This window comes from Protobothrops mucrosquamatus, unplaced genomic scaffold, assembly GCF_001527695.2.
Source record: "Protobothrops mucrosquamatus isolate PMUCROS unplaced genomic scaffold, P.Mucros_1.0 scaffold_215, whole genome shotgun sequence".
NCBI lineage: Eukaryota > Metazoa > Chordata > Lepidosauria > Squamata > Viperidae > Protobothrops > Protobothrops mucrosquamatus.
Genome location: NW_015386291.1, coordinates 485,609 through 504,367, shown reverse-complemented (window position 1 = coordinate 504,367; position 18,759 = coordinate 485,609). Strand labels below are relative to the sequence as shown.

At 40.6% G+C, this 18,759-nt stretch overlaps 1 protein-coding gene across 1 annotated transcript in view; it reads left to right on the top strand.

The window, feature by feature from the left end:
- The window catches only part of CC2D1A (coiled-coil and C2 domain containing 1A), a 54,367-nt gene that overhangs the window by 29,541 nt on the left and 6,067 nt on the right, over positions 1-18,759 (top strand). The window contains exons 16-25 of the mRNA XM_015827489.1: positions 810-932; positions 3,741-3,799; positions 5,388-5,504; positions 8,129-8,202; positions 9,079-9,137; positions 9,806-9,857; positions 11,805-11,904; positions 13,164-13,254; positions 14,552-14,683; positions 15,558-15,613. Of these exons, the coding sequence (XP_015682975.1) occupies positions 810-932; positions 3,741-3,799; positions 5,388-5,504; positions 8,129-8,202; positions 9,079-9,137; positions 9,806-9,857; positions 11,805-11,904; positions 13,164-13,254; positions 14,552-14,683; positions 15,558-15,613 (863 nt within the window). The remainder of the gene's footprint in view (positions 1-809; positions 933-3,740; positions 3,800-5,387; positions 5,505-8,128; positions 8,203-9,078; positions 9,138-9,805; positions 9,858-11,804; positions 11,905-13,163; positions 13,255-14,551; positions 14,684-15,557; positions 15,614-18,759) is intronic.

Genomic DNA, 18,759 nt, shown 5'->3' with positions numbered 1-18,759 from the left:
TTCTTATATTTCGCCTCAGTTTTTTTTAAAGAGAAAATCTTAACAGTTATCTCAGTTCTCAAATTTATCGAAACTGTAGCTTTATGTTTCTTCCACTTCAATATTGTATGTTTCTGTCCCCCATAAAATTAAAACACCGCTTCCATTTACATTTGGAGGTTTTTAGCTTCTTGGGAGCCTTTCCCAGGAAATTCAGTTGTAAAATAGTAAAGAAAGGATCAGTATTCTCACCCAGTTCCAAACATGATTTTACAATGTATTAAATAGTGCTTTTTTTTTTCCCTTTGGTTGCCAGCAGCTAATGGCCGGCCACAGGAATGTAGCTGGTCTTTCCCCTGTCAATGTGGAGGGCTTTCCTTGGATCGAACTGAAAGACCACCATCTCTCCATGATCAACAAGGCACCCCTCCTCTTCATCGCCTCTTCGGGGGGATTTTAGGCCCTTTTCTGGGCCCCCAGCAGGGCAAAATTGGGCGCGGAAGGCAGAGCCCTGCCTTCCTGTGTCCTGTTCCGCCGCAATGCAAACCAGAAGTCCCAGCTAGGCATCTTTTTAAAGTCTCTGGCTGGTGCAAAATATTTCTGCAGTTCTCCTTAGGATAAATCCCTGAAGTATAGCAGTTCATCTGTATGCTTTCCTCCATGACCTAGAAAAGCCTATATCAGTTTTTTGTAGAGATCGATTTGGCTTAAGTAAAACAGAGCTACGATATGATTTCCCCTTGCTGGGATACAAAAGGAGGTATCCATGAAGGCATAGTATTTTAGAAGTGATTAATTCTAATGTTTGCTTTCTTCTTTTCTTTATTTAGGTGCCCTCGGCTCCCATGAACAAGGAAGAATTCATGCTTGTGCAGCGCGGTGGGACCAACATTTCCCCAGCAACAGCTGCCCGGTACACTGAGCTTGTGAAGCTCATGAGACAGCAGCATGAGGTAATAAAAGCCAGGCTGAAGCATGAAAGGGGCACGAAGCTCTTCTCTTCTAAGAGATGAGATAGAATCCAGAAGAGATTCTAACTTTTCCTTACTATGTATATAGTTCTTCCTGTACTCTGGAATTGTAGTTCTTTCATTCTTCATCCATTTCTCTGATTGTTCTTTTTTGATCTTGGGCAGAAATGATGAAGATGGGTTGTAGACTAAAGGCCCTCTCTCTAAATGCGATGGACTTCAACTCCTAAGTTATTCAGGGAGCTGGCCTTTGGTTATAATCCAGTACATCCGGAGAAGGGTCCAGCCCCTTAGGATGACAATCTGATTTTGGATATTTTTTATAGGAGGCAAATTTTAATGGTAGTAGCCATATTTGTTATTTACCTGTCTTCTCGGTATGCATGTGTGTGTACATTTTTGCGGTGGGAAGTGAGAATTTCATCCAAAGGGATGTGTGGAATTAGGTGAGAAAACATCTCTGCATTCTTCAAGCAGTTTTTCTCTCACCAAACTCATTTTTGGTATAAACTGTGTTCAGGTAAAGAGTTAGGTGGTAGACTGGGAGTGGGTGGAATTGTTTGTCTTCTTGCTATTTTTGTTTTAAAAATCCTCTTTCATATAGGGAGCAGATGTCTGGACCAAACTGAACTTGGCCTCTTAGGTTGTTTACCATCCCAAAAGATATTAAAGAAGTTATGTGTGTAAGGAAATAATTTATCTGGAGGAGGTTCGGTGGTTTTTAAAATAGAAATTTTAAAAAAGAAAAAGAAAACTGCCCAAAGACATTCACTTGATTCTCATTTCATTGCTGTTCGGTTACATTCAATTTTTTAATGAACCAATGGATATCATTTCAGCAGGATTGTCTGTTAGTAAGAGCTACTTTGAGTACTTGTATAAGCTTATGTTGTCACTAACAGAGATCGCATCTAGCAACTTTGACTTCTGTTGACCCCTTTTTGATTGCCTTTGATTTTCCCAAGTATGAGCAATTACTCCAAAGACTGTTCTCTTCAAACTGTGTGTCCAAAATATCAAGCTTTAGCTTCCTTATTAGTTTTCCAGTGAGAAGTCGTGTTTTTCCTTATGTAGAATTAAATTTGGATTCTTCTTGTGATCCAAGGTATTCTCAACATTTTTCTCCAGTACCACAATTCAGAGACAACTATTCTTTCTCCAGCTTTTAAAGTCAAGTGTTAACAGTATTTATGATTCCTCTGCAATTTGCCTAGATCTGTGATATTGTTTCTCACTAGTACAAGTAGTCTTCACTTAATGACAGTAATTGGACAGGCAACTCTATGGTAAGTGACGTGATCAGAAAGCATGGCATCAGGTGACTGCATCAACATACTACAGCAGTTGCAATAGTTTTGCTTAGCACAGTTAAGCGAATCCTCCATGGCCATTAAATGTGACATCACATGATCGCCATTTATGATCTCCTGCTGACTTCCCCATTGACGTTGCTTGTCAAAGCCAACACCAGTACTATTTTTATTTCCCCTCTACTCTTCCCTAGCTTGAAGTACCATGCCAACATAGTGTTCTTGTCATTTCCCATTCCACTGGATTGTATTTAGTCTGCACCCATCATGGATCACTGTTCTGTAGGATCCATGCCCAGCAATATAGCCTTAGAGCAGGGGTCCTCAACCTTGGCAACTTTAAGACTTGTGGACTTCAACTCCCAGAATTGCTGGCTGAGCAATTCTGGGAGTTGAAGTCCACAAGTCTTAAAGTTGCCAAGGTTGAGGACCCCTGCCTTAGAGCATCATTGGGATGTGCAGGCCCCTTCAGCACTATGAGGTAGCAGTTCCTGAAATACTATTTGAGATCTTATGCTTTGAAAACATAAATGTTCAGCTCATTTGCACATGATGTGTAACAATTTTCAAAGTGGTCGGGTTTTATGTTCTGCATCCTGTGTTGTTAGCTTGCTGCTTATCTCTGTGCATATGAGGATGCCAATTCATTGAATTCCACGTAGGGTGAATAAACTGTAGCAGTGAGATAGGCCAACAGAAGGTGAAACAAGAACAAAATTCAGGACAGTATTTCTTTATCTCCTCACCCCACCCCATAGTTTCTGGCCCAATAATCATTTGATTCCATGATTTGCAATGTTATGAACTCACAGAGTTATCTAGAGTTTACTTTAGATTTTCTTGGTCTCTTTCTGAACCCATCTTGTCAGTCCTCTTCTCAGTTACATATCCTATTTGTTTGCTTCATTCCACAGCTGTGCTTTGTATCATACTGCTTTTGATATCATCCATACATTTTGATATGTAAAGCTTAGGCGTGCATTGTGTTTTCTTCCTTGTTGGTAGTGTAATGCTTTTTCCTTTAAGTTGTTTAGCAGAAAGCTAAGGTGATGAGGGAAAGGTGGAAATAATCTATTTGCCAGTTCTGTGCCCTCTTTGGTGCACTGTGCTCTGCAGAAAGTGGTGATGGTCCAGTAATCTCTACCTAGAGAGATCTAGCTCCCATGCCTCAGATTGGAGTGAGTCACATACGTGTCTGTTGATCTTCCCAAAGATTCAGTTCTGACAGCCAGCAGCAACTTTGAATAGGTTGTCCACAAGGCCCAAGAAAGAGTTAACTACAGCTACTGGATGGGGGATGGATTACATCAAAAATATGTTCCTGGGTTCTGTGAGGAAAGAGGCTGCAGACTCTTGTGTAAGAGTTGGGCTTATTAAAGGAAAGAATATGAGTGTTGCCTGAGGGATTTTGAATGGAGAGGAGGCAGCCAAATCTATCACATGTTTGTCTGCTCCTCATGTGGCTTCCTTTTTGTTCCAGATGTGCATCAGTTACTCAAAGCAGTTCACTCATTTAGGGAACATCACAGAAACCATCAAGTAAGTATATCAGTAACCTTACCAATATGCTTCTCTGATGTTACATGATCTTCATGTCGGCTAGACATATCCTTGTAATGAATATTCCTTTGGGGAGTTAAGCCATTGAATACATTTCCTTTGGATTTAAGAAAACAACCTGAAGCAAATTATAGAGTAATTAAAGATAACAGTAAGCCTTTTGCATTAGGAAAAGCTTCAACTTCTTGGAAAAAATAACCAGTAATCAGGAGAGGCCAAGTCAGACAAGAAGCATGTTTTCATGCCATAGGTTCACTCCCAGCATCTCTCAGATCATGCTGGAAAATATTACTGTTTCAATCCTTGGAAAGCCACTCCCAGTTGCTGTTGACACTAAGGAGATGTAGTTTCTAAATCAAAAGTAATAATTAGAAAACAGTGGTAAGTGATGAAGTTATCTTCTTTGCCCCAGAAGAGGAGAATATAACTAAATCTTCTAGCAGTCAGGTGTCCATATGCACCACATCTAAAGCATCGCATCTCTGTGTGTCCCATCTTTTTCTCCTCTAAAGGTCCGTTTTTGTATTTAACTTTTATGGTATGATTCATGGATCACATGCCTAATGTGTTACTTGGTATTTGGTAAAATGTGCATTCGCTAGGCAGATCTGGGACCAATACTGATGCAAAGCGCTCTGGTTTGCATGGAATGTTCCACTTTCCCGATGCAGTTCTCAAAACACAACTTGTTCCCAGACGTCAAGATCCACTGCCAATTGGCTGTGGCTGGAGAAGTTCCAGTTTTATTCACTGTTTGCAAATAATACTGCTTCAGTTTGCTGGGGTCAAAATTAACTATTTTAGACTGAATTGTTCGGGTTTTTTCATATTCTTTGGCAGCTATCAAAAACCCAGAGTTTCTATAGAAAATGCATTGAGATGAAAAGGATGGGATTACAGGAATTCCAGCAATTGAACTGCTCTCAACTAATACCACTATATCCCTGTTTATATTATTTACTTTATTTGTACATGTTTGCTTTATTTGTATTCTGACTATTCTTGAAGGCCTTTTATGAATAGGTCTTCAGCGATGTCTGATTAACATAGAGAGTTTCTGATTTCCTTTGTATGATCCAGTACAAGTTCCTTCATTGGTAATGGGGAAACCTGCAGCTTCTTGTTTACGTAATGATCCCAAGAACTTTTATCAGTCTGGGATCAGGGCTGCTAGTTTGCTAAAAGCTACCGTAATTTTTAGTTGGGACCTATAGTTACCTAGTCTTGTTTCTGATAGAGCCTATCTACTGCTGTGATATGTTCAGTGTATTCCTGCTTTTATAGCTCAACCATCCACAGTTTTAGATGATTGCTTTGCTGCACTTCACATGTTGTAATATTTTATTTATTTAATAAGTAATTTTATATGCTGCCCATCTCACTGTTGAGGAAATTCTGGAGAACTTACAAAATGATAATGGTAATATAGTCTTCAGATTTACACAGTGCAATTCATTGTGTAAATTGGCTGTTAACATGTCATCCAGATGAGCATATGAAGGATGTCTGGTTAAATTTCATGAATCAGATATAAACTAGATATTTGTTTTGGTCTTCCCCTGTCCAGATTTGAGAAGATGGCTGAAGACTGCAAAAAAGATATGGAGATATTAAAACAAGCACATGCCAAAGGATTACCACTTCCAAAATATCATTACGAGCAGCGGACCCACAGTGTGATCAAGTGTGTGAGCTTGTCATGATTACGGCAATTTGTCCCTGCTGGATGCCAAATACTTTTCAGTTACTTTTCTCATCAGAAGTGGTTTCAGATTTTGGATGTCCTGGTTCGGTTTTTCTCTGAGTCCCAACAATTAACAATCCAGAAAAGGGCAACCCAATCTTCATAAGAAGAATCTTGCCACAATTTAATGTTCGGTAGTGTCAGCAGGGTAGGGTTTGAGAGTGAGTAAGAACTATCCCCAGATTGACGCTGGATAGAAATGGCCCCAAGATGAATTTGGTATATTGCCAAATTGACCAGTGGCATTTTAATCGAAGCATTGAGATAATACTATTGAAGGTTGCAAGAAGCCCATCATGATTTAAATTGATTTTGTGAATTGTTTTTGTGACCTGAATGAGTTGCAAATTTGCCAGCCTTGACGTGGGCCTGGGGATTTAGAACAACAACCCCAGATCCTTATAGTGGGGATTATAATCATTTTGCTGGCATAGGGCTTGTCTGGTGCTGTGGAAGGGGTTGGAAGGCACAACAATAAAATATGTTTTTAAATTGTTTAGAATTTATTTTTACTCTTGATAAATCCTGTATGCATTTTTAATGACTGCTCAGCCTTCCTCATGCTGGTCTGTGAAGAAGGACACAAAGATTGGGGCCTTATTATAAGGATAGATGTCATTGGGTTTTCCTTTTTCCCCCTAGATTTCTTTTAGGGATAATAGACATCCCTCATCAGGGGACTGTTCATTTAAATAGATCTAGCTCGGTGTCTTTAGCACCTACAACAAAAATAGAAAGCAAAGGGATTTTCATGGCAAAGAGCTAAAAAGGATTTCAAGTGTGCAGCTGTTGTACAAGAAAAAGAAAAAAAATCTATTAATGTCAATCATTAAACCAACTGAAAATACAGGTAGTCCTCAACTTACAACAATTAGTGACCATTTTTCACACTTACGAGCACTGCAGCATCCTCATGGTTGTGTGATCAAAATTCAGACATTTGGCAGCTTGTTCATATTTATGATGGATTGCAATGTCTCTGGCTCATATTATCCCCTTTTGCAACCTTCTGACAAGCAAAGTCAATGGGGAAGCCAGATTCACTTAACAACCATGTTACTAGCCTAACAGCTACAGTGATTCACTTAACAACTGTGGCAAGAAAGGTTGTAAAATTGGGCAAAACTCACTTAACTCGTTTCACTTGGCAATGAAAGTTTTGGGCTCAGTTGTGGTTGTAAGTTGAGGACTACCTATTGATGCGGTACAGCTATGTTTGGAATACTGTGTCCTTTTTTCTCCCACCTCAATTACTTTATGATTAACTCAAGGTGGCACAAACACACATAGCACTCTTTCCTCCTCCTACTTTCCCCACAACAACTCTGTGAGGTGAGTTGCACTGAGAGAGAGGGGCTTCACTGAGAGAGAGGGATAGCACTCAGATCAGCATAGATTAGCTCCAAGGTCAACTTCAGACCAACAATCGTAAGCAATACACCAGTCAAGAAACTGCCAAAGAAGCCATTAGTAAACAGCCCAACCAAAGAATCCCTAAGACTGTCCCCCACACACACATGCAGGCAAGAACCAGAATATAAACCAACAGCAAACAGCATTCCGTACTAGCACTGATGATGATACCTAGTTAGGGTAATGAAATGTCTGCAAGAAAACAAGCTCAGAGAACACCAAGGACCCCTCAAAGAGGGACTGGCCCAAAAACACCCAGCTGTCTTTCATGCCTAAGGCGGGACTAGAACTCTCCCGGTTTCTAGGTCAGCCCATTAACTGCTACACCAAACTGGCTTTCTGGCCAAAGCACTTGTAGACAGATACTTTAGATCAAGAAAAGAAGTAGAAAAGGCAATTGCGATTACTAAAGGCTAGAATATCTTCCTATAAAGAAAAATGGCAACAGCAGGCAAGAGAACACATATAGATATATAAAAACATGCATGGTATAGAAAATATAGGTTAAAATTTTTTTCCCCCTCACAGTATTAAAAATGGAAAAAAATGAAATGAAATCAAGGAGCCAATTGCCCGTACCAATAAAAGAAATTGCTATTATATGTAGTGTATAGTTAAACCATGACATTTCTTGGATGTGATCATGGTCACATTTTATTGAAGGAGATTAAGGCTATCAGTGGTCGTATATAAATTTTTGAATCACGGGCAGCATATTTCAGATACCAGCTGCTGCAAAATGGCAGTAGAAAAGGGCAGAGGCTCTCTTGTCCATTCTTAGGAGTTTCTAAAATGACTTGGTTGCCAATATGCAATTCAGATTGTTGGACTAAAGAAATTCTTGGCTTGAAAAATGATGATGTACAAGGCTATGCAAGTGGCACTGTGGGGCTTGGAGGGGGGCTGCATGGAGGTGCCACGGAGGGAGGGAGGGTGGGGGGGGACTGTGCCAGAGATGCCATGTGGATTGGGGAGGTTGTGCAGGGGTGCAGTATGGTTTAGGAAGGGAGTATGGGGATGTGAAGGAGGGTGTGCAGAGATGCATGAGTGTTAGGTAAGGAAATATTTCTGAACTGATGACCCAATGAGTTGTCTCGAATGACTAAAACTATTGGGCTGCCCCACCCCATTCTTTTTTTTCTTTTTTTCAGGATCTTTCCAGAATTAAACAGCAATGATATGATTCTTTCAATAGTGAAAGGAATTAACCTCCCAGCTCCTCCAGGTAATCCATAAAATGAGCCCGGTTTTCGAGACTATCAAAACTAAGTGGGGGAACTCCCTAATTTTGCTGCCATCCTTTTTAAGGATGTTGAAATGGCTGGCTTCTGCCTTCATGTATTCTGTAAATGCCCCTCTCTTGGTCTTTTTCTGTGTTATTATTCTCCTGGCTTTCTACAAGTGGCAGAAGCTGAAATATTCACACCAGTATTCATCCTCATCATTGGTACAATTGTTGATTCCTGGCTGTTCCCAGCAGATTGACAAGATGGATGCTTAAAAGCATGGTTTTGTCTCTCTTGCCTTTTTTTCAACAATGTGGCTGTCTTTAAGAGCTGATTTTTCATTCAGTGTATGCCCTACATTTTGTTCCAAAAGAAAGATCAGAAAAATAAACAGTTAAAAAAAACAATCTAGCAATAAACATATAAAAGGATTGGGTTATCTCATTTCAGTTACTATTGCAGTTGGTTTACTGCAATAGATAAACTATTTAGTCAAAAAGTACATGGTTTTGTTGATTTCTGAACAAATCTGTTGCTAGCATCATCAAGCAAAATAAGGACCCGAAAGGGCATCCTCCAGCAATTATGTCCAATGGACTAGACTCCATTCATGCTGACTTGCAGGTTACCAAAGGCCAAGCTTCTCTTCTAGAAACCACCCCCGGTGTACAAAAATATTTCTGTTTCAGACCTTAGTCTAAATTTGTTTGTCTTCATTGGCAGATAATCATGTTTGTGATTTGAAATGAATGTTTAATAGCTGCTGTCACGCAAGATTGTGCTTTGTGAAGATTTATTTTTAGCTTTCAATTGTCCCCCCCCCCAAAAAAAACCCTTGACTATTATTTGCCATATTCCTGTTACCTTTTTTTCAGGCATATCTCCTGATGATTTGGATGCTTTTGTGCGCTTTGAGTTTCCCTATCCTAATGTGGTAAGTTAGTGCCGGTTTGAAAGCTACTGTTTCCTCTACATGGAAGGTATCTTATCTGAGCATCCACTAAATTCAAAGATAGTGCCCAAGATAGTATCCATAGATCATATCCATAGTCTTTTTGAGCCTTTGGAAACATTAAGAAAGTGTCATTATGGTCAAAAGACTATTGTAGGTGATGAGTGTCAAAAAAGATGTAGCATGTTATAGTAGCCATGTTGATGCATTAACAATCATATTCTTGGGAAGTGAAATAAACTCTTGATCTATTTATAATTATCTCTCATAATATATCTCACCAGGTGGCAGCATATGACTGATCTTGTTTGGGTTTGGAAGCTAAGCAGGATCAGTCCTGATTAGTACTGTATATGGCTGCATGGGAGAAACCCTATTTAGATTGTAGGCTAGACTGCAAAGTCAGAATAGTATCCCGTAAGAAGACAGTGGCAAATTAATTCCATATTGCTGCCAAGAAAACCCCACGAACTCATTACACATTAAGGTTGACATGAAGAGATGTTACCTTTGCTGATATGTAACACATGGATAGAAAAAATAGATACAAAGCATAAAACTGCTTGTGTCAGATGGTTATCAAAGCCTTTTGAGTTAATTCTCAAAGAAGTAGTTATTCTTATTGCCTTTCACATTTCTGTGTTTTCTAGGAGGAAGCTCAGAAAGACAAGACCAGCGTGATCAAAAACTCCAACTGTCCTGGTAAACCTCTGTGTTGAAAATCAAGAGAGTGCAAATTTTATTTTTCCAGGTTTAGATTAAAAGTGCATTGGCAGATAGTATTTGGAAACACAATTAAGTTTTAACTTTTTTTTTCTTAAAGCTGTGGTGTATAATCCTTTATCATCCTCAACTGTATTTTTAATCCCCCTCCATAGCAACCCGGGTTAGATATGTGTGATTTATTTGGGTTAAAGAGGAAAGGTTAAAAATAAACCTCCTTCACAGACTTCACTTATTTCCTTCTTAAGGATGTGACTCCATAGTGTGTTCTTGAGCAGTAACAATCCCACGCTTTTAACTGGAGGAGGTGCTACAGATCAAATACCTGATAATATTGGGAACTAGTGCTGGTCTGTCTTTGATGAGATTTAATTATGACATGATTGGATGGTCAGATTCTTCATCTTCTACCTTATCACCTGTCCCTTACCTGTCTCAGGTACCAAGACTGACTGGAAGATCTGAGAAAGAAATGAAGATGCCAGATTAGGAATGTAACAATCACTGGGAGTATATACGCATATGCGCACCCACACAAGCCCCTTCCCTCCCCCCAAAAGGAAGAAAGGGACAGAAACAGAGAGGCCGGGGAAGGGGAAGAGACAGAAAGCCATAATCACTAGAGAAGTTTAATAATCTGAAATGTCCACTTGTGGAAGGAATAAAGCTGCAAGTGGTCAGAATGCTGATGGTTCACACCCTAGAGAGACAGTAAGATTTTGTGGACTGTATCCTCAAGAACCTGCTACTACAAGTCCTTCAGTTGGCTTCAGAACATATTAGTTCCTTTCTCTGAAACTGTTCTTACCTGGAGAATCCTTCTGCAGATATTGTTGTTTATTGGCTGAGAGTTGAGAAGATGTGATCAATAGAAATTTGAAGACAAAGGAGGGGGCTGTTGGTTCTGAGTGATTCAGGAAAGGCTGTTGGAGCATTATTATTGGCATGGACTTGCTAGGATTGCAACAGAATCTTCTTTCTTGATAAACAGGGCTAGAAGCCAGAAAGCATAAAGAATTTTGGAGAAACTGGAATAGAGAGGGGGAGATAGTTGTCAAGCTTTGCCTGCATTTCTTGGAATTTGCTGACTGTTATCATTGGGAATGTATTTCCTGCAAAGGAACAACTAAAAAAATATTCCATGACTAAGTCTCCTCTTTGCTTTTTTGTCAATTCCTGCTCCCAGTTCAGAGTATTAGAATTAAAATTTCCTAAAACGTTTGAGACCAGTTTATTTGAAGGAACATTTCCTCCCATATTCAGTTACCTCTGTGCATTTATCTAGAGAAGAAAGTGGGTATTTTTACTGCCAAAGACTCAGTTATAACTGTCTTCCTCAAAAAGAGACTCAGCTGGTATTTTTATATCAAACAAAGGCTTCTCTGTTTTCTCACATTTTTTAACTTTTCCATTTTAGATATGTGTTCATTCTTTTTTGAACCTTACACATGTATTGCTAATTTTATTTTGATTTTATTATGTGGCTTGTTTTAATTTGTGTTAAATTAACTTATTAAAAGTCCACAGGCACTGGCTGACAAATTTAGAAAACCCACCCAACTATCTGTATGCCAATTTTATAATTCCCCAGAAGTTTTCATCAAGTTACATTAAAAAACAAACTAGGACGACTACTTTTTCTGCCCCTTACTTTCGGATAACGTAGTCTGTTGAACAATTCAAAAGCAGAGTTTAGGCATCTGTCTCACAAACTAACACAACTGCATCATTGGGTCATTGATTTAGATATGTTCAATTCCTTTTTTGGGGGGGGAGAGAAAAAACACTTGAATTGAGGTCTGTAAAGCTTTCAGCTTACCAGGTAATGCAGACCTCCCCATAGGCTTGTTATAGACCTTGCTAAAGTTGCTATAGACTTGCATCTCAACCCAGCTAATCTTTAGGTTTGCCATTTTGCTTTTGCAGAGTTCCAAGAGAAGTTCAAACTGTACATTAATCGGAGCCATCGAGGATTCAAGAGAGCCATTCAGTCCAAAGGGATCAAATTTGAAGTTGTCCATAAAGGGTAAGCAAGATGCATCTCAATGCCAATAGACAGCTTTGAAATCAGAAATCTAGTAGTAACTTCTCCAATTAACAGACTTTATTCAAAGGTAGAAACTTTGGTGCTCTTTGGTGATGAAGTCAGCTACAATCTTATGACTTTTAATAAAATCTGGAAAATTATGTGCTTGGTGTTTTGGTTACTCCTCCTTGGAAGATCAGTCTATAAAAACGAAACAGGTAATGATTGGTTTTCACAGGTGAAGTGTTAGTACCTCTTTATAAGACCTTGGTAAGACCACAATTGGAATACTGCCTTCAGTTTTGGTCACCACAATATAAAAAAGATGTTGAGATTCTGGAAGGAGTTCAGAGAAGAGCAACAAAGGACTGGGGTTACATGATAGCAGTCTTCCAATATTTGAGGGACTGCCACAAAAAAGAGGGGCTTAACTTATTTTCCAAAACACCTGAAGGTAGGACAAGAAGCAATGGATGAAAACTAACCAAGAAGAGAAGCAACCTAGAACAAAGGAGAAAATTCCTGACAGAATAATCAACTAGTGGAACAGCGTGCCTTTATAGGTTGTGGATGCTCCATCACTGGAGACTTTTGATAAGAGACTGGACAGCCATTGTCTGAAATGGTATAGGGTCTCCTACTTAAGTGGGAGATTGGATTAGAAGACCTCCAACATCCCTTCCAATTCTGATGTTCTATATTTGCAGAGCTGCTTTAAATGCCAATTACTTTAAGTGAACAGAGGAGAATGGCAGCTGTGTAAAAAGCACGGCACATCTAAGCCCATAAACTTAATTAGATTTTACATCAAAATCTGTTAAGGGGATGGTTATCTGTCTTCAAATCAGCACTGGCTCCTGGTGACTGCCTGGACTAGTCCCTGGAATTTTCTTGGTAACTGTTTTGGAAGTGGTTTGTCCTTGCCTCCTTCCCAGGGCTGAGAAAGAGAGACTGACCTAAAGTTACCCAGCTGGATTTGTGCCTCAGGCAGGACTAGAACTCTTGGTCTCTTAGCCTGGTGCCTTAACCACTACAGTGTACACCAAACTGGCGCAACTCAAGGGGGTAAATCTTCTAAAAGATACAAAGTCTGGATTAGGGCTTTGAGTGATATATGGATTTGACTGTTATGAATCATTTTAAAAACCATCATTAAAACAACTCATAGCCAATAAGGCAGGGTTATTTTGAAGAGGCTCTGGTGTTTTTTTTCTGAAATGGAATGAAGGCTGGGATTAATTATTGCTGTTTCTCTACAGGGGGCTGTTCAAAAATGACCGTGTGGTGGGAACAGCTCAGTTGAAGTTGGAAGCACTGGAAACCAAGTGTGAGCTTCGGGAGATTTTGGAAGTATGTTTTCTCTTTTTGTGAAATGTTGAGGGACAGTATCCCTGAAAATCTGGGCCTTGTGGCCTAACTAAGTAGAATGCTAGGTAGAATAGATTGGGCAAGCTGCTTTTGCTTGACCTCTCAGTTCTAATGCAAGGCTTGCTGAAAAGGTGAGTACTTTTTTATACAATGTATAATTAAACTTTGGGATTTGCTATCATATGATATGGTGCTTGCTTCCAGCTTAGCTAGCTTCAAAAAAAGGTTGGATTTATTCATAGAAGTCATAGGGATCAGTGGTTGTTAGCCTTGCTGGCAGCCTGATTGTGAAGCCATTTGCTGGGAAACTTATGCAGTTGGCTGGCCACTATGAGAACAGACTGCTGGACTAGATGGGCCGGAGGTCTGATCCAACAGGATAGTGTTTATGTTTTTATGCTGATTTTTTAACTTTTGACGTAAGCATCGTTCTTTAGCATTCTGTGCTGAAGATCAAGGTTTTTTTACTGTCAATTGTTTATTGCCTGCTTTCTGTTGGTCAAAAGTTTTAAAAACTGAATAACCTTTAAGTTATTTTATTTCAGTTTCCACGGAAGAAGCTGTTTTAATCTATTCCAGGCAAAAACTAGGCCCTATGTCATTGTGAAGACTGACAAATTTAAAATAACTCTACTTGTCTTCACTGTGCCTAAAATTTCTCTGTGCTTCCAACTTTTGTTACTTGATTTAACTTTGCATAGCATAGGTAATATAGTAGACAAGCAGAGGATACATAATTGTAGGTATCTAATAGGTTTCAGGGCCTTAAACTAGCTTCTGATGAGGAAGGGTAGTTCCCTGAGTGCCATCATGGTGCAGAAGAATGAGTAAAGTTTTAAATTAGGACGTGTGAACCTGGTTCTAGTCCACCTGCAGCCATGAATACTTCCTGGTTGACTTTGGGCCAGTCATAGTCACTCAGCTGAGCTTACTTTACTGTAGAGGATTGTTGTGGGAATAATATGAAGGAAAGTTTCCAAGTAAGTCTCCTTGAACTCCTGGAGAAAAATGGGATAGTATAAAAAAGAACTGGTGTCCTGTTGTATATTAAGGTAGCAAATGTTTTCCGATCCGTAATGAACATAATCATTCATTCCTTAACTGGGGTTGGAAAAATACTGTAGACTGAATGGTTTTAAGATGCAAGTTTAAATAAGGTGGACTCACTTTGACTCTGATTTCATATGGAGGTAACAAAATGTATCTCAGAGCCTCACAGCTTCATTTGAAGAAGCCATCATATTTGTCACCACCAATCTTTCCCTGTTCTCCTTTCTAGCTTTTGGATGGTCGACGGCCCACAGGAGGCAGATTAGAAGTGATTGTCCGCCTCAGAGAACCATTGACATCCCAGCAGCTGGAGACCACAACGGAGAAGTGGCTGGTCATTGATCCTCTCTCTGGGCCCCCCGTAAGAGCTGAACCACTCTGTGCATTCTAGAGGCTTTTTTCAGTGACAGCAAAGCCTCCATGTATGGCTTTGCATAGAATTCTAGCCCGGTCTGAGCTTTTTTATAGCTGAGATTCCTGTCTGTGCAAAGTCTGATTATAATGTTCCCTTCAGTCAGTACAATTCCATTTTCAAGCTGTACGTCCTGAGGCCAAACTTCAGGCCACGTCTTCAGAAAGAGATGTGTATTGAAAGCTTTATATTCAGGGGGTCCCTCAGGGGGTCCCTCTTGAGACTTCAAGGCCTGTAGCCCTTATTGCTCTTATGAGACTGGTTTCCTTATACCTCAGGGGCAGCTTGTGGAGTGTGAAGGGGACAGATTGCACTCAATCCTGTGCATTCTACAGATATAAGGGGGGGAAATGCACCAAGGTATCCTAAACTATAGTGTGCACAGACCTGGCAAATGTGTGAGAGTTGGCTTGCATACATTATTTTGCAATAGTTAATTACTTTGCATTATTGTATTTCAATTTTCCAAGTATTGGATGTGTTAGGAGATATCCAAGAGGGCATTGAAGCTCTCTCTTCTGCCTCTTGTGCTCGTCCCTTGAGATGTCACCAGACCTTATTTCACACCATTTCATCTCTATCTTCACAACCCATCAGAACCGTAAACTTACTCCTTCATCTTTCAAATAAAAATTGAAATAATAGGAACCTGAATTCCATATCCAGAACCACATATTCTATTTTTATCTGCACTGCTGTAGAATCTTTAACGTGTATATAACTATTTTCAGTTTAGGCTAATGGTTCATGTCATCTTGAGACGCCTGAATGAAAATGACCATCTTTGCAGGAGGACCTAACAGACTCTTTTTCCTTCATGTAGGCTACCTTTCCCAAACCTAAGCCAGCAGAAGCTCCTGTGAAAGATACATGTAGTAGGTAGGTATGTTCTCTGACTATGCTGAGGTCTTCAGGATTCAAATTCTACACGCAGTGACCTGTGGGGATATTTTCTGTCCTTGCAACCCTACTCCTTGATCTTGTGGACATTGTTCAGCACATGAAATTGAATACAAGGCTTGAGAGTTCAAATGAAAAGATTAATCAGGTCCAAGATGGCCACTTCAGAGGGAGCTTCTGAGTATCATTCAAGGTAATAGAATGGAAAGTAGGATAGATAAGATAACCTTTGTTGTCATTTTTTACTATGAGCACACTGGCCCATATTAAAAATGAAATTCTGTTGCCTGCTCTCAAAAGAAAGTATATATCTACCATACACATACACAACGCACATAGACATGTGCTATATACATGCACACAGACACACACACACATATATATACACACACATAAATATACATACATACATACATACATACAACTGTGTATAAGGACCTGCCTCAGTTAAACCTCCCAAGAAAGCAGAACTCTTGAAACTTGCATTGTTTCAACAGGAACTTTTATTGGAAGATATTGACAGCAGGATAGAAGGCAAGAAGATTTTCCGCATGAAACGTTATATTAAAAGGACCCTTTCAAACCCCACCTCAACTGTCCATCTGGCCAGTTCAAATAAGGAAGTACACAGCAGAATACCCATAGGTCCCCCTCCCCCCCTTAAAATGGCAGAACCCAAAAATAAAAGTATAGGAAAGCAAGGAAAATGCATAGGGATACTGACATGCTGCCCTCTTCAAAAAAATGAAAGATCCACCTGGAGAAAGATAAAATAATAAGGGAAGAAAACAAAACACAGTGGTTAGTCGGGTTTATAGGGATAGTGGGCATGAAACCGTTTTAGCAATCTAGGGGCTCTCACATGTTTTTTATGTACCCACTCTTTCTGAGAGGCTGGGAGGTTCTTCCATGCTATCAGGCATTGGGTGGACCCAGGGTGTTTTCTGGAGTCTAACATTTCTTTAATTTCAAAGTGTTGTTCCCCTTCCACCATAATGAGCTGTGGTAGGGGAGACACGGCTGGCCTTAAGGGTGAGCTCATTTCTGGTTTTAGTAGACTACAATGAAATACCGGATGAACCTGTCTTAATGTTTTGGGGAGTTCAAGCTCTACTGTGACTGAGTTAATGATGCGTTTGATAGGGAATGGTCCCACAAACTTTGGTCCTAACTTCTTTGAAAGTTGCATAAATTGCAGAAACCTGGTGAAGAGATATATCCTGTCCCCCACCCTAAAAGACTTGAGTTCCACCCGCTTTTTGTCTGCCTGCGCTTTATAAGCTTTTCTAGCCTCGTCTAGGGCTTCTCTGACCACTGGCCAATTGTCTTGTTCGTAGTTTATAAAGCATCTAATGTATTGTTTTAGTACTGAGTTCATTGGTTCTGTTCCCCCCCCCCCATTCATTTGCAGATGATGCCTAGACAGGCCCTGATCTATACCCAGTAGGTCCAAAACGGCTCTCCAGAACTTTGAGGTGAACTGGACCCCCACATCTGATATTATGCGCTGTGGGGCTCCATGTAGCCGATAGATGTGTTGCATAAACATCTTAGCCAAGACTTTAGCAGTTGGGATTTTTTGGAAAAGTATAAAATGGACTTGTTTGGAGAATAGATCTATCACTACCCAAATGACAGTGTTTTCAGCACTCTCTGGTAGTTCTACGATAAAATTCATAGAAATCTCTCTCCAGGGTGCTGAAGGGCTCGCCACCACTTGCAAAAGGTCAGGCGTTTTCCCTTGCCTCTGTTTTGCTGCTGCACAAACAGGGCAACTGGCTACATAGCTTTGAATGTCCTTTTTTAGGGATGGCCATCAGAATTGTCTCTTTACTAGGTGGAGGGTTTTCATGAATCCAAAGTGTCCTGCTAGCTTCGAGTCGTGGCAGAGTTGCATGAACTTTAATCTTTGGGTTGTGGGGATGTATAATTTCCCCCCTATCCACGGCAGTCCGTTTTGCATTGAATAGAGATTCTTGTGGTTAAGGAACCACTTGTCCGTCTCCAGAGCTTGTCTGAATTTGGTGCCTGCTGTGCTGTCCAGGTGGGGCAGATTTGCACCCTCGTGGTGACTTGGGGAGCTAGTTGTTTCATAGACAGCAATGGTTTCACCAGTTCAGCTCTCATCCTGCTGTATTGCAGCTTTCATGACAGGGTGTCTGCCAGGAAGTTTTTCCCCCCCAGGTAAATATCAGAGGGTAAAATTAAATTGGTGGAAGTGCTGGGCCCATCGAGCTTTTTTAGGGGACAGTTTCCTAGGGGTCTTCAATGCTTCGAGATTTTCGTGATCAGTCCATACTTGGAAAGGGATCTTATTCCCTTCTATGAAGTGTCTCTGTGAGTAGGGCCCAGCGTACGGCGTAAGCTTCCTTCTCCCTGACTGCCCACCTTTGCTTGGTCTCTGTGAGTTTCTTTGAGGTGTAGGCGCAGAGTTGCAACTGGCCTTCCTTGTTTTCCTGGAGCAGTACCGTCCCCACCACCACGTCGCTAGCATCAGTCGGGATGACAAACAGTTTTTCTGGATATGAGTGTTTAAGCACCAGCTCCATAGAAAAAAGCCTCTTTCATTTTTCAAATGGCGCCTGGCGTTCCATAGTCCATTTTAGCGGCTGGCTGGGTTTTGGCTTGTCCTCCCCCTTTGTTTTCAGTAAGTTAGTAATGGGGAATGCGATCTGTGCGAAGGAGGGGGATGAACTGCCGATAGAAGTTAGCGAAGCCCAGGAAACTTTGCACCTTCCTCTGGGTACGTGGCAGCACCCACTCCAACACAGTTCGCACTTTTTCTGGGTCCATCTCCACCCTATTGTGGGAAAACCGGTAGCCCAAATAATCAATCTTTTCTTTATGGAATTTGCATTTTGAAAGTTTGGCATACAGTTTGGTTGCGCAGAGCTTATTTAAGACTGCTCTTGACTATTTTAACATGCTCAGCTGTACATTTCCACCCCAGGCCACCCCAACGATGCCCTTGACGTGATGACCCGTTGCCTGGAGGCCGTACGGGTCTGGATGGGGAGGAACAGACTCAGGCTCAACCCTTCCAAGACTGAGTGGCTGTGGCTGCCGGCGCCTCGGCATAGTCAGCTGACCCCATCGCTGACTATAGGGGGCGAAATTTTGGCCCC